The sequence below is a fragment of the Quercus robur genome, chromosome 1 (assembly GCF_932294415.1).
Source record: "Quercus robur chromosome 1, dhQueRobu3.1, whole genome shotgun sequence".
Taxonomy (NCBI): domain Eukaryota; kingdom Viridiplantae; phylum Streptophyta; class Magnoliopsida; order Fagales; family Fagaceae; genus Quercus; species Quercus robur.
The window spans coordinates 13084872-13099583 of NC_065534.1; the positions used below are offsets into that span (position 1 = coordinate 13084872).

Below are 14712 nucleotides of genomic sequence, written 5' to 3' on the forward strand. Positions count from 1 at the left end.
TACTTGTATTACCTATCCTTGGCTATAACCTTCCTCGGCTCGGGCCTTAGGCCCCAATGAACAAATGGGCCAGGGCCACAGATTATCGAGCCCTACAATAGCCCCTCAAAATCCTGCTGTCCGACCTCTTGGTCAGAGAGGAGGGTTTTGGTAATGCCAAGCCTTTATTATGGCTCGTTTAACTCTGCCCTTCATTAATATTGGTATCTCTTCATCTACCTAGGAATCATACCGGGCTACGAGACATTCCTTCTGAATTCATTCACAATGCGTTCCTGCCGTTTCGTTATCCAAAACGCGCCTTTAATGATTTCCCTTTACGAGACCATTTAAATTCGACGGTATTTGATGGTGTGGGGAAGTGGAACGGGTATATTTTAGTTTACAGGTTTTCTTAGAAATCTGGACAGATTAAATATCTCTCGTTTTGCCCTTCATATAAGAAGAAAGGCATGAGGTTATTTCTTTCATATAGAGACCCTTTTAATCCCTCTGAAACCAGAAACCCTTAGCCACCTCCAGAGTTTACTTTATCTGCTAGTTACACCTTAAATTGTGATACGTTCAAGATAGGAGTGAGTAATGAAGGAACCATACCCTTCTCAGAAATACCATGTTCTTATGAAGTTAAAAATGGCTCGGTCAGGGCAGGGATGGCAAAGACTCAAGATACTTCTCACCCTCCTTTCAGTCAAAATCCGAAGCAGGGGCTCGTCGTGTCAAACTTTCGGTGCGACTGAGCTGGGGTCATCCATTATCAGTATCAGCCGCTCTTTCATGAGCATAGCTAACATAGCACCAGTGTGTTAGGAGTCAGGACTGACGCAGGGACTAAGTGCCCCTGCTTCTTCCTCTCTTCGTTCACTGGTGCCTCCTTTTGCCTCTCTTTCTTCTTCTTTCCACCACCAGATCCATCCTGGTGCTTTTCCTTCTTCCTCTTCTTCTCCTCCTTCTTTCTTTAAAGAAGGTCCTCCTCTCAATATGGGCGCTACTGGGGCAGAGTTTGGAAGGACTTCGGAGACGAGTTTAAAAAGACCTTTGACTGTTTATTTGTCTTATTGTTGTTGTTGTTGTTGTTGTTGTTTTTTTTTTTTTTTTTTTTTAATTGTTTTTGTAATCCACCTTCTGTATAGGCTTGTTTAAGCCCTTCTTTGTATGTTGTAATACCTCTTTATATTAATAAAAGTCGTTATTGCTCTATTTCACATGTTCTATCTCTTTATTTCTGAAATGGTTACGCAGTGAATAGACATACTATCTTGTGAATTCTTTTTATTTTTACACTTTGACCAATGCCTAGGACCGAAACCCCCACTAATAAAAAGAGCTTGCTCTGTGCTTATCGAAGTTAGTCGGCGTAAGAATGCTGATTTGAACAAATGACACTTAAGGCAGAAATCCTTACCAGGAAAAAGAAAAGTATATTATGATGGGTTTATTAGAGTTATCTGGCGTAATAATGCCGACCCAAGAAAACGATACTTAGGGCCGAAAATCTTTACTAAAGATAAAAGGTACTATTAAAAACGTATTGGAGATATTGTATACAAAAAGATCGACCTGAGAATGGGTTGCATGCCCCAAACTTAAACGAGGCAATGGCGGAACGCCCGATGCTGTGTAGGAAATAATCACCCGAGGATACCCAAAATGAACAGCACCTGCAAGTTGCTGAATAATAAGGCGTTTTGCCATCTTCCTAACAACTTTCGTAGCCTTAACCTTTTTCTGGTGTTTGGTCCGAGGATTGAGTAATTTAAAATTCTCCTTGAGTAGTTGGGGGAATTAACCCCTCGGCTATGGCATGAGACCTTGTTTTTAGGGGAATTAGCTCATTGGCTAAGCCCCTAGGACCATCCGTGCGGCTGATGCTACGAAGCGTAGCCCCTAATAAAGAAACATAGCCCTTAGTGGAACTTTACGACAGAACACTACAACCGGTTGTTAGAAATGACAAGGGGACTGTCTCGACCTACCGCCTATGCCAACACACAAGCCTTTCCCACAGACGGCGCCAATTGTAAGGACACAATTCGTAATGACCCGTAACTGTGTTGGGTTCGTACGTAAAAAGGCCCAAACAATATTATTTGTAGAGCGTGGGTTTGAAAGGCTAGGCCCCAATCACCAGACGGTGGGTTTTTCATGGTATTCATATATGGTTAAGTCGTTTTCGCCCTAGGAGTCTTTCTCCTGGAGGCAGGCTAGAAGACTCTGGTTTTTGGCCATTTTTCCCAGCCCCTTCCCCGGATTACTGATTTTTCCTTTTATACTAGCCTGTCTTCCTTATCCAATGTCCACGTGTGGGGTTCGATTTTCTAAGACTGATACTTGTCCCATTAGCCCATACCCAGAGTGGTTGGGGGTGGTTGTAAAAGCTAAAGGGTATGGCTCTGTCAGGTGCAGAGTATTGAATGGCAGTAAGTGCAGCTTTCCCTTTGTCCTTGGTCGTTAAACTATCCAGGGTGTCCTTCCCTATTGACATAGATATTTTTAGATTTTTTCCAGACAGTTTTTGTTCCGTTTTTGTCCTTCCTTCCAGGGGGACCTTGGACATGCCGAGGACTGAATCGTCCTCGGCTGCGTCCCAGGACTATTTTGTACTTGTATTACCTATCCTTGGCTATAACCTTCCTCGGCTCAGGCCTTGGAACCCAATGAACAAATGGGCCAGGGCCACAGATTATCGGGCCCAACATCATTAATTATCATGGAGTGGACACCATAATTTGAACCTCTATGGTATCTATAAGAATAAAAAAAATAATACAAAACATATTTTTATTATTTTTCCTTTAATAAGTTGGGTTTGGGTGAAAAATTTTAGAAATTATTTTGGCCAATATGTATTTGGTAATTCTATATAAAGCAAGGCAACTCTCAATTTAGAAGTCATCCACTTCTTGCTTTGAGATCATCATCATCTACTCTCTCCCTTTCTCATTTCTTCTCTCATGGAGTTGGAAGGTATACTCAGATTTTTTGAGAACAAGACTATTTTAAATTTTTAATCATTGGTGCCACAAGCTTTCTAGCAAAAGGTTCTCTCTCTCTGCCTGCACTCTTGAAATGCATTAATTTATGTTTGTTCAAAGCTATAAATATAAACAACCTATCAAGCAAATTGCATGTATATAGTCTACTTGACTCCATTCGTTTATGTGTGTATGTGTATATATCTATCTATTCCTATGTTTGTGTTATGCTTTGTTTATAATTCTATGTATGTGTGTGTTGAAAGGATGTTGGTGCTAGTGATAACTTGCTTGCATAAATGAACGCAGTTTAATTTTGTGGAGAAAATACTAAGTGTTCAACCAAATGTAAAAAGGATCTATCTTCTTTTGAGAGCTTCAAACAATGAGTTTGCTACACAATGGTTTTATAATGAGGAACCTCATTTAGTTTATTTATTTATTTATTTTTAAGTAATGGGAAAGAATTACACTCAAGCAATGTGGGACAACACCCACTTTATTTTTTTTTTGAAAAACAAACTAATTGTTAATCACACACACACACACACTTAATTACACTTTCTTACCAAACTCAAAACACATTACTTAACCCAAAGTACCACTACAAAAGGGCCTAACTCTTGTAGTAGTAGAGTGGTGCTTTATTTTAGTTCTTAATGTTGAACATTGTTCTTATTTTTGCCATTCCATCCATTTAAAGGAATGGTGTTATTGTTAAATGCCATTTAAACTCATAGGTTAAAACTATATCATTTTGTTCAAGAAAAAAAAATTATATGTAATATTTTTATTATTATTTTTTTTAATTCTCTCTCTTTAGCTATTTCTCCCCTATTTTTCATCTCTCTAATCTTTTCTTTCTCAGTTCCTCACATTTATGATTACACTACCAACCCCACCTCAACTGTGTAGATATTGTCCGTTTTGGGGCTTATACCTCTCACGGTTTTATTCTTCCCCATAGCACACAACAATTAGGAAAATGTCTCTACACAAATTAAAGGGAGTTTACTTCTTATAAGCACATCCCTATGTACTTCGCCAGGTAACTTAACAACACTAAGTAGTTTTTTTTTTTTTTTTTTTTTTTTTGAGAAACACACACACACACACACATACACAAAAGGGAGAGGGAAAGGGGTTCTAACACAAAAGCACACCACAACTCTACTCAAAAGCCATGGTAACTTTTAAGGAAGGGTGTGGCAAGTTATACTACACACAACACACTCTTTTAAGCAATGTGAGACAATTACCCATTCTTTTTTTTTGAGAAACAAACACACACACACACAAGGGAGAGGGAAAGGGGTTCTAACTTCTAACATGATATACTACACACAGTGAGTAGTTAACATGATAGACTAGTTTATAGGAGCCACATGGCATGATATACTTTAGCCAACTGGCACACATTGTAGGAATTGCTAATTTATTTGGCATTGTTAATGCCCATGTAATTTAACGGAAGTGAATGGAAGGACAGAAAAGGACAATGATGTTAAATGTTATATATGTATTAAAACAAAATTTTCAAAATATTAAAATCAAAATCAAAATTCCCTCAAACTTAAAAGGATGTATTTTTCATTTTAGTCTTAAAGAAAATCATGTATGTGACACGTAAAATCTCCTGTTTACAGAATTAATAATAATAAAAAAACTAAATGAGGTACCTCATGGCAAAACTGTTGTGTAGCAAACTTATTGTCTGAAACTCTCAAAAGAAGATAGATCCTTTTTACATTTGGTTGAACCCTTAGTATTTTCTCCACAAAAACTGCGTTCATTTATGCAAGCAAGTTATCACTAGCACCAACATCCTTTCAACACATGCATACATAGAATTATAAACAAAGCATAACACAAACATAGGAATATATAGATATATACACATAAACGAACGGAGTCAAGTAGACTATATACATGCAATTTGCTCGATAGGTTGTTTATATTTATAGCTTTGAACAAACATAAATAAATGCATTTCAGGAGTGTGGGCAGAGATAGATAACCTTTTGCTAGAAATCCTGTGGCATCAACGATTAAAATTGTATTGTTCTCAAAATATCGGAGTATACCTTCAACCTTCAAGAGAGAAGAAATGAGAAAGGGAGAGAGTAGATGATGATGGTGATCTCAAAGCAAGAAGTGGACGACTTCTAAATTGAGAGTTGCCTTGCTTTATATAGAATTACCAAATACATATTGTCACTACAAAAAAAGAGGGCTATAGTTGCATTTGAAAAACGCAGCTATAGCCCATAAAAACGCAGCTATAGGCTATAGCTGCGTTTCCAAACATGGCTTATGCGGTGTGGCTATAGCCGCCTGCGGGGACCTAGAGTTGCGTTTCTAAAAACGCGGCTCTAGATCGTTCTATAGCCGCATTTATTTTGCCCTATAGCCGCGTTTTTCCACAGCCATAGGTTTGGGACCTATAGCTGCGTTTTGTAGAAAACGCGACTATAGGCCCGGTTTGGACTGCGTTTCAAATGCGACTATACTACGATCTAGAGCCGCGTTTACAGAAACGCAGCTCTAGGCCTTGGCCTATGGCTGCGTTTAAAACGCAGCCCAAAATGGGCCTATAGCCGCGCTTTAAACAAAACATAGCTATAGGTCTCGCATCTATAGGCTGTGTAAAAACGCTGCTATAGGGGCCCAAAATGCAGCTATGGAGCAGCGTTTTTAGAAACACAGACAGGTACCCCGTTGGGCTTTCCTGTAGCCGCATTTTCTAAAACGCAGCTATAGGGTTTTTAAAAAAAATTTTTTTTTTTCTTCCTTAACACATTACTGCCCAAAACAAGACCTGTAATTCCACATACACATTCCTACCAACACTCAGTTGCAACGGTACTGAACCAACAAAACAAATTGCATAGTATCAAATCATTACCAAAATATTAATTACATAAACGATACTTTTACATAAACAAAACAATTAAGTTCGTTGCCAAAAGATTAATTACACAAACAAATAATTACATATAAAATATAAGTTCCCAACAAACTTTGGTTTTTATATCACAAAATAAAAATATCCCTCAACGAATTTCCAGCAAGCGTCATGGTACAGCCAATTACCTGTGACAATGAGAACATTGGAAATAAGCTAACATTTTAAGCTAAAACAAGCAGACTCTAAACAAAACCAAGAATTTTGCTAGCTGCACTTTAACAAGGTCAACATCCCTTAAATTTTTAGAGTCTTTTTGCTGTAAATTCATTTAAAAGCATAGCATCTTAAAAAAAGACTGAGAGTGAGACATAGGTCACTAGCTGCACTTTGAAAGGTTTAAATCTTTCCAAACTCTATACAATATCATAGATTCCACTCTCTTCAGATTCATATATATATATATATATATACATATATTTACATAATCCATATTGACTGCCATTTGTTAAATATAACAACAAATGTTATAATTTCTTAGATGGAATGCTACCTTCCAATAAGGTCCCTTCACATTCAAGCTCACTAGTCGTCAAATTTCTATTCTTTCAAGTTTCAACAATAAAATGCGAACAATACTCCATGACGAGTATACCATGTTCTAATTAACCACATTGCTATTATTATCCTTCCTTTTAAAAAAATTAAATTAATAATGGAGTACGTGGTTGACATTTAGCAAGTGTAAAAAGTCATGGTTGACATTTTCTAATTTGATTTTATGTCTTATAATACATCTACTTCCCTACTTCTTGCTTCATAATTTGATTTTATGTCTTATAATACATCTACTTCCCTACTTCTTGCTTCATAATTTGATTTTTTGTTTTTAATTTTTTCCCAATATAGTTGTATATGTTATAACGAATAGTTGTATTTGTTTTACTAGAGGATTCATAGTTTCATTCCCATGGAGAGTCCCCATCAAGCACTGCCACCCTAAATATATTAAAGGCATCGTATTAATGTCACATAACAATGCATTGCAAAAAGTAATGTTTTGCTAAATACACCTTCAATTTGGTACCTGTGACATTGACAAATCAAGTACACTACTGCCAGTAAGTTGGGCAAATATTGCATTCATGCACGTCATCACTTTGGCCATTTGTTGTTGGTGCCTTGCTTCTGATTGGGCAAGTTGTTCTTGTACTTGGGCTAGTTGCTCAGTCGGTCTAGAGAAGTTGTTCTCCAACTCCGAAATCCTTTGGGTTGTTCTGCTTGGCAACAATGGAGTCGAGGTAAACTGTGAAGCATTTGTGGCACTTCTTCTAGATAAGGTGATTCCAAGTCCCACCCCATGTACATGTCCAGGGTGCTCTAGACCAAACACCTGAGCATATGCATCATTTTTGGACCAGAGAATTCCACTACCAGGCTCTCCTTGTAGTCGCATGCCCTGTTGGCTCAAAAGTTCTTCCATCCTAGTTTGTACGTTTTTCCACAATAACCAAATAACATATTACACACTTTAAACAATACAAACACAAAATACACTAAAATTCGATTAAAATTGTGTTTACTATGTTCTCCTGCGCATAAGGAGTAACAGCAGTTCCATCTCTCCTACGGTATACTTTTAGATACACATCAGCGCGCTCGACCGGAGGCCCGTTAGCTTTTGCTTATATGATGAACAAAATTTCATACAATAAACACAATTGCTCTCAGATTTCTCATATTGTTTAACATTTGCATTGACTAAGGTGTTCATGAATTCTAAGTTTAGATCTACCACCAACAAGAAAGTAAAAGAGTATTTTCAACATTTAGTGTCATTCAGAAGCATAAAATCAGCTAATGTGATACACGAATACAGTAGCACTTGTAATGCATTTCTTACCATGTCATTAGAAATTTGTGCAAAACTTTGAGCCCCAGACGTTTCTATCTCCTTCTGTTTCCTTCGACTGACCTTATTCTTGTTACTTAATGTCTGCAACTACATTACTAGCAAAGTATATGAAAACGAAAGATCTCTTGACTAATGTATTTTACTACTTAATGTAAGTTTTTGTCTTATTTGTGCTTGTCATTGTGCATTCATAATATATTTATGTTTCTAATTACCCTCCTCCTCAGTGTTAAAATAGGAGTTGATAAAATTCGGTTTTGCAGCATGTGTGTGACCTGAATATACTTGTTTATTGTTTGCTATTAGTTTACCTAAATTGGTTATGCCCATTCATCTAGATGGTTTATTGGTGTGATTATGTATTATGTGCATTTAAGTTCTACGTTAAGAACTGCGTTGTAATCTTCTAAGTATCAACATAAACTAGTTAAAAAAACATGTTTTTAGTATTAAAGGAAGAAGATACATCATAACCTAAGCATGGAATAGGACATAAAGGACAAATGAATTTGGACTAAGGAGTATGTAAGACTTTGCCCACAGCCTAAGCTACATAGATTAGCCAGTGCAGCAAGATAAGTGAGCTAAGATAAAATTACTATTTCATTTGTTTACTATGACACAATTAATTTTTTTTTTTTTTTTTTTTTTTTTTTTTTATATTTCTTATTGAGACCCCTAGTATAAATATGATGAACTTGCATACCCTTGTAGTAGTCGTAGTCCCCAACCAATCTCTAAATAATAGTAATCTTAAGTTTATGTTGTTGATAAGGGCAAAACAACTCTATCACATCTATTGAAAAGTGCTTTGGAGCTAAACTAATTATATTATACATAACAAGAAGATTTAGGTTTTTTTAGAGTGAAACATGGCCAACATGATATCATTGACTAAATTACGACTAAAATGAGATAGATGAATAAAGTAGCAGTACCACAATTTTCTCATCGAACTAATAGTTAACCATCTCCACCCACTGGTCCTCCATTACCCCCCACAGTGTCTTCTTGGCCAATACTTGTTCCTTTGTTAGCCCTCATATGTTAACCTTCTTCAACTTAGTCCTTCGATTTCTCCTGAGGACCCCGAGTATATGCATTGCCCATCCCATTTGATCGGGTGGTTTAACAATATCGGGGTCAATGAGATACCGTTTCTGAAATGCAAAAGTGGAGTTAGCAAAACACAAGCATGGACCCTACTGAATATGACATTGGATATACGACAGCGGTTGTAAATGACTATTACTTATACTTTATTTTCATATTACCTCAATCTCCGTCCAACAATCCTCTTTATATTTTTTAGGGACTTTGGGCCACCCAGCGGGGACAAGTGGGCATAGTAACCCATTGTAACAAAAAGTTCCCAACCACCGAACAAACGTTTTTCTGTCCTCACCAATTGGTTGCCCTTGATCATTTAACAAAAACGGGATCTTCCAGGATCCATCCAATGCCCATATGTCAGCTAGGTTTGTAGGACCACATTTTTTAGTTGTATTTTCCACTGCTGGGCTTTGTTCATAATCATCTGTATATACAAAACCACCAATATTAGGGCTAAATTATCAATTCTCACAAGTAATGAAACATATCACAGCACGGAAAAATTAGACATCTACTAACTTAATGTAATATTAAGGGTTTATAATTTCATTTAAACAAAACATTAGTACATTTATGAAGGAGAGATTTCAGGAGGCGATTTTGCATTTAATTATTAACGTACAGGTTTTATGGGACAAAAAAAATAAAAATAAAAACTCATTATATAATCTCACAGCCAACCCATCAAGTTAATGATAATGGAATATCAAGTTCATGATAATGGAATATTAAAGATTTAATAGCTATAGTAGATAGCCAAACAAGGTCAATAATCTATATATATATTTTTGTAAAAGAAATTAGGAATAAAAAATAAATAAGAAAAATAAAGATTATGTGGTCAATTCTAACCATACCCTATTTGAACTAGATATATATCCAAATTGCACTAACTTTGTTATTTTTACTTGATGTTTAAGATTATGTGATGCAGCATTTGGAAAAGCAATCCTTACTTCATTGCAATATTGATAATAGGATTTCCTTACTGTTTCGAGTTCTACCCTTTAAGCATAAAGGGTAGTTTGTTGTTTCACCATCAAAGGTGTATTCAGTTTACCAGAATAATGCCCCTATTTAGTAAAACAACCCAAGATCACTCCATTACCTTCATGTGACAAAGTGTAATTGGTCTTGTAAAATTCTTGGGTAGTTTTGTGTGAAAGAGGCCTAAATCATGCTCATTTGACAAATGTTATACTGGTTAATACAAATATTAGAGTGCAGGAGTAGGCAAGTATCCACCTGAAATGAATAACAGTATCACATTCTCTATTTCTTTAAGGAGAATTTAGCCTTCATAGCACATGTAAATACTATTTCTATGACTGAGTTTATTATAAAATTGTTGTACCGAGTTCACTTGCTGGGAATTTTGTTTTATGCACCAGATCAGTTTGTATTGTCTACACAATACTTGGGGATGTCAGTATATATGTTGTGGGCAAGGATGAGTATAATGAACTTGCTTGTGAGTATTTTATTACTTTCTTTTAGTTAAATATCTAGAATATTATTTAACTAAATTCAACCATTGTAAGCTATTATTACACTACACTGAACTATTAAAAGCATAGTCTGCCAAGAAAAGTTAAAGTAAAAGAAAAGAAAAATCAATACGATTTTTATTCGAAGACATGTTAAGTACCAAGAGCCTGTGTCTCATCGTCATCAGAGGCAACCGGTCTTGCCTCTTGAGAAATATGGGCTTCGTCATCTTGTGCCTCCACCCTTTGTCGTCCATGTGCTTCATCATCTTGTGCCTCCACCTTTTGTCGTCCATGTGACGATCCTTCGCCGACATAAACAAGTGGCAACTGCTGTTTCCTCTTGCCCATACTTGCATCTAACACCTTCACAACACAAACATAAAGATAATTATAGCCAACAGCCAATCACATGAACAAATAACAACATGAAGAAATAACAATTTTAACAACATGAAGATAATATACTAACAACATGAGGAAATAACAGTTTTAGCGTTAATGAGATATATTAAAGCTGTTATTTCTTCACGACATCCACAAAGGACATTTAAAACATATATATGCAACAACATTAAGAAATAACAGTTTCATGTGATAATTACTTATGTTAAAACTGTTATTAATTTCTTAACAACATCAAAAGGAACACAGTTTTCACATATATATGCAAGATTCTCCAACTTTGCACGCAATAAACCTTTACAAATTTTACTTACAATTTCAATAATATATATAACATAATTACACATACAACAACAGTACCCTATTACACTACTCATCATTGCAGTACTCGACTTCATTGTTATCTTCATCATTGGACTTATCATCAATGAACTCACAATCATCTACGTTGTCCATTTCATGAAGATCTCTCTCGCCAATGATGGAGGCATCAATTGTCATTCCCTCCACATCATCTCGACCCCAACGAAGGTTTTCCCCAACAGCATCATTACTAGTTACACTATATGGAATGTTCTCATAAAACTCGTACGTGTCATCCTCATCACAATGGGGGCCAATACCAGTATCAACACATCTCTAGCTTTTGTTTTGACAACAACACACCAATTTTTGTGTCTTTTATCTTCAACATAAAAAACTTGTGTAGCTTGAGACACCAAGACATATGGTTTATCCACAATTTCCTCCCCACCATGTATGGAGTGTGTAAAATTCACCATAGAAAACCCAAACTCATCAGTCTTATATCCCCTCCTATTTTGATCATCAATCCATGTACACTTGAATAACACGTGTCTGATACTGCCAGAATAATTCATTTCAATAATATCTGTTAACACACCATAGTACGTAATGCCACCTTCAGTGACGACACTAACTCCACTATTCTGCATTTTCTTATTTGTCTCGACATTCGAACTCCTAAATTTTAACCCATTTATGACATAATGCTTCAACCGATTTACCAAAGTATACGACCCTTTGGAAAGTGTGATAATTGTATCAGTAAGTGAAGTTCTTTTCCTATCAGCATTAGTCATTAACATCACCTATTATAACCAAACAAACTTATTACACACCGTACAGTAATTCTACTTATGAGAAAGTTACAAGCTTGAGAATTTAAAGACGTGAAATGTACGTGAGACCTAAACCAACCACAAAACTTCTCCATGTGGTGCTTATGAATAATAGCTGGGGATATACGACGGTGGCCCCTTCGAAGTTCGTCCTCCACCACACTTTTGTTCATCCTACATGCGATGCCAATTGTGTTAGTGTTAATACACCTAGCGTACATTGGATTGTCGTGTAGTCTATATTGGTGTCTGTAGTACTTACTCACAAAACCGGTAAATGTTCTCGAAATTGAATTACACGTAACGATGAGCTTGGGTGAACTCCTTATTGTCTAGTGTCACACTTGAAACCGCCCCTGTTGATTCCTCCATCACCCTTCTGGGTCGTTTGAATATAGTTTCAACTCCTTTCATATACCGTGAACAAAACGATAAGCATTCTTCCACTATGTATCCTTCAGCAATAGACTCTTCTAGAGTAGCCCTATTTCTTACGTAAGACTTAAGGCTAGACAGGTACCTATAATACGCATGAGAAGATTAGTAATTGATACTAGCTATTAAAAAGCGCACATGAAGCTCATAATGTACACATATTACATATGACTTACCTCTCAATGGGGTACATCCAACGGTACTGATTTGGACCACCAACCTTGGCTTTAGTAGCTAAGTGCATGACTAAATGTACCATCACAGTGAAGAAAGATGGAGGAAATATCTTTTCCAATTCACACAACGTGACTACAATCTTTACCTCATCATTCTCAATCTCTGAAACCGTAAGGGTTTTAGAACAAATTTTTCTGAAGAAACAAGCTAACTTTATCAAAGGCCCAGTAATGTGTGATGGCAAAGATCCTCGTAAAGCGATTGAAAGGAGTTGTTGCATTAAGATGTGATTATCGTGACTCTTTAAACCAGAAATCTTGTGTTCTTTCAGATTGACACGGCGTGAGATGTTGGAAGCATATCCATCAGGCACTCTTACGTCCCGCAAAACTTGCAAGAAACCATCTTTCTTCGACGAAACCATCTTTCTTCGACGGAATCATATGAAAACACGCGGGCAGTATCGTATACTTATCATCACCTTTTCACCATAAGTGGAGTTCACTCCTTATTCCCATGTCTGCCAAGTCAAGGCGTGCCTTGTAATTATCCTTTGTCCAGTCCCTCAAGTTCAGCACTGTGCCAAATATATTGTCCATCACATTCTTCTCTATATGCATCACATCAAGATTGTGTCGCAACTTCTGATCCTCCCATTAAGGCAAGGTGAAAAGTATACTTCTCTTCTTTCAACCACACTGGTTTGCCTCACCTCTCTTTCTTTTGTTATAAAGAAGTTGACATTTCTTCCCCAGACAACGTCCAACTATTCTTTCAGTATCCACAAGTATGTCTGACGCAACTGGTGCCACAGGAGCCATTTGCATATCAATAGATCCATCAAATAACGTATCTTCATCCTGAAATTCATGGTCACTATCCAACCATCGCCTATGTCCCATGTAATAGAATTTGTGGCCATGTTGTAAATATCGAGAATCGGTGTCCGAGGCACAACAAGGACACACAAACTTACCCTTCGTTCTCCAACCTGACACATCTATGTATGCAGGAAAATCATGTATGGTCCACATCAATGCTGCACACAATTGGAATACATATTTTGAAGATGCATCAAATGCTTCTACTCCAACATCCCATAATTCCCTCAGTTCTTCTACTAAAGGTTGCAAGTATACATCTATCGCAATCCCTGGTGATGTAGGACCAGGAATAAGTAGTGATAGAATCAAGGATGACTGTTTCATGCACAACCAAGGCGGGAGATCGTAAGGGACTAGCATGACAGGCCAAGTGCTGTGAGTAGAACTCATAATTCCAAAGGGGTTGAACCCATCTACAACTAATCCAAGTCTGACATTACGAGGCTCAGACAAGAACTGTAAATGCGTGGTGTCAAACATTTTCCATGCATCTGAGTCAGTAGGTTGCCGCATGGCCCTGTCATCTGTACGACCATTAACATGCCATTTCATAGAACTAGCCAGGTCGGGTGACAAAAACAGTTGCTGCAATCTTGGCTTTAAGGGGAACCATCGTAGGATCTTTGCAGCTTTCTTCTTTCCCTTACTGGATGAGGCATTATTACCTGTAACGGATGCCTCATTCTTTTTCCACCTACTTTTTTTACAACAAGGACACGCCTCGAGGTTAACATTCTCCTTCCAAAATAGCATACAATCATCCGGACAAGCATGAATCTTTTCATAACCGAAACCCAAATCTCGGACTATCTTCTTAGCCTCATAATGGTCCTTTGGCAACTTAGCATCTGAAGGAAGCATATCCATCAGGACTTGAAGCAACATAGTAAATAACTTGTTCATCCAAAGACAAAGAGTCTTCAATTGGAACAGCACAACGATGGCTGAGAATATGCTAAATTTCATACAACCAGCATATAAAGGTTTGTTGACATCATCTATCATTTTGTAAAATTTTTATGCACCATCATTCAGACCTTCAACCAGTTGTTGCGCAATTTCACCTTGTCCCATTGGTTCAGCTGCCATTTCATGCGTGGGGTACAAATCATGCAACATCCCACAAAAGTCACCATATTGTTCATGGGAGTCTTGCACATGACTACTCCCACATTCGGGGGCCGTTGGCGCAGTCGTCAATTCCCCATGAAATTTCCAATGTGTGTAACTTCCAAGCATCCCGTTAGTCCACAGATGAGCCTGTGCCACCCCAG

General features: G+C 37.2%; 2 protein-coding genes across 2 annotated transcripts; both read right to left on the reverse strand.

Moving 5' to 3' along the window:
• Nucleotides 1-8835: 8835 nt before the first annotated feature.
• LOC126719895 (uncharacterized) lies at nt 8836-10746 on the reverse strand. Its single transcript, XM_050422419.1, has 3 exons — nt 10557-10746; nt 9070-9332; nt 8836-8955 (listed from the first exon to the last, which is right to left on the reverse strand). The coding sequence occupies exons 1-3, from the start codon at nt 10744-10746 to the stop codon at nt 8836-8838; spliced, it is 573 nt and encodes a 190-aa protein (XP_050278376.1).
• A 2497-nt stretch (nt 10747-13243) lies between these two features.
• LOC126719982 (uncharacterized) lies at nt 13244-14443 on the reverse strand. The gene has a single exon (XM_050422496.1). The coding sequence runs from the start codon at nt 14441-14443 to the stop codon at nt 13244-13246; it is 1200 nt and encodes a 399-aa protein (XP_050278453.1).
• Nucleotides 14444-14712: the final 269 nt, after the last annotated feature.

Coding starts and splice junctions, on each gene's coding strand:
- LOC126719982 (XM_050422496.1), bottom strand. CDS start 14,443: ATGATAGATGATGTCAACAAACCTTTATATGCTGGTTGTATGAAATTT.
- LOC126719895 (XM_050422419.1), bottom strand. CDS start 10,746: ATGGGCAAGAGGAAACAGCAGTTGCCACTTGTTTATGTCGGCGAAGGA. Junction 9,333..10,556: donor CGATGAGACACAGGCTCTTG/GTACTTAACATG, acceptor TTGTATATACAG/ATGATTATGAACAAAGCCCA. Junction 8,956..9,069: donor ATTGTTGGACGGAGATTGAG/GTAATATGAAAA, acceptor TTTGCATTTCAG/AAACGGTATCTCATTGACCC.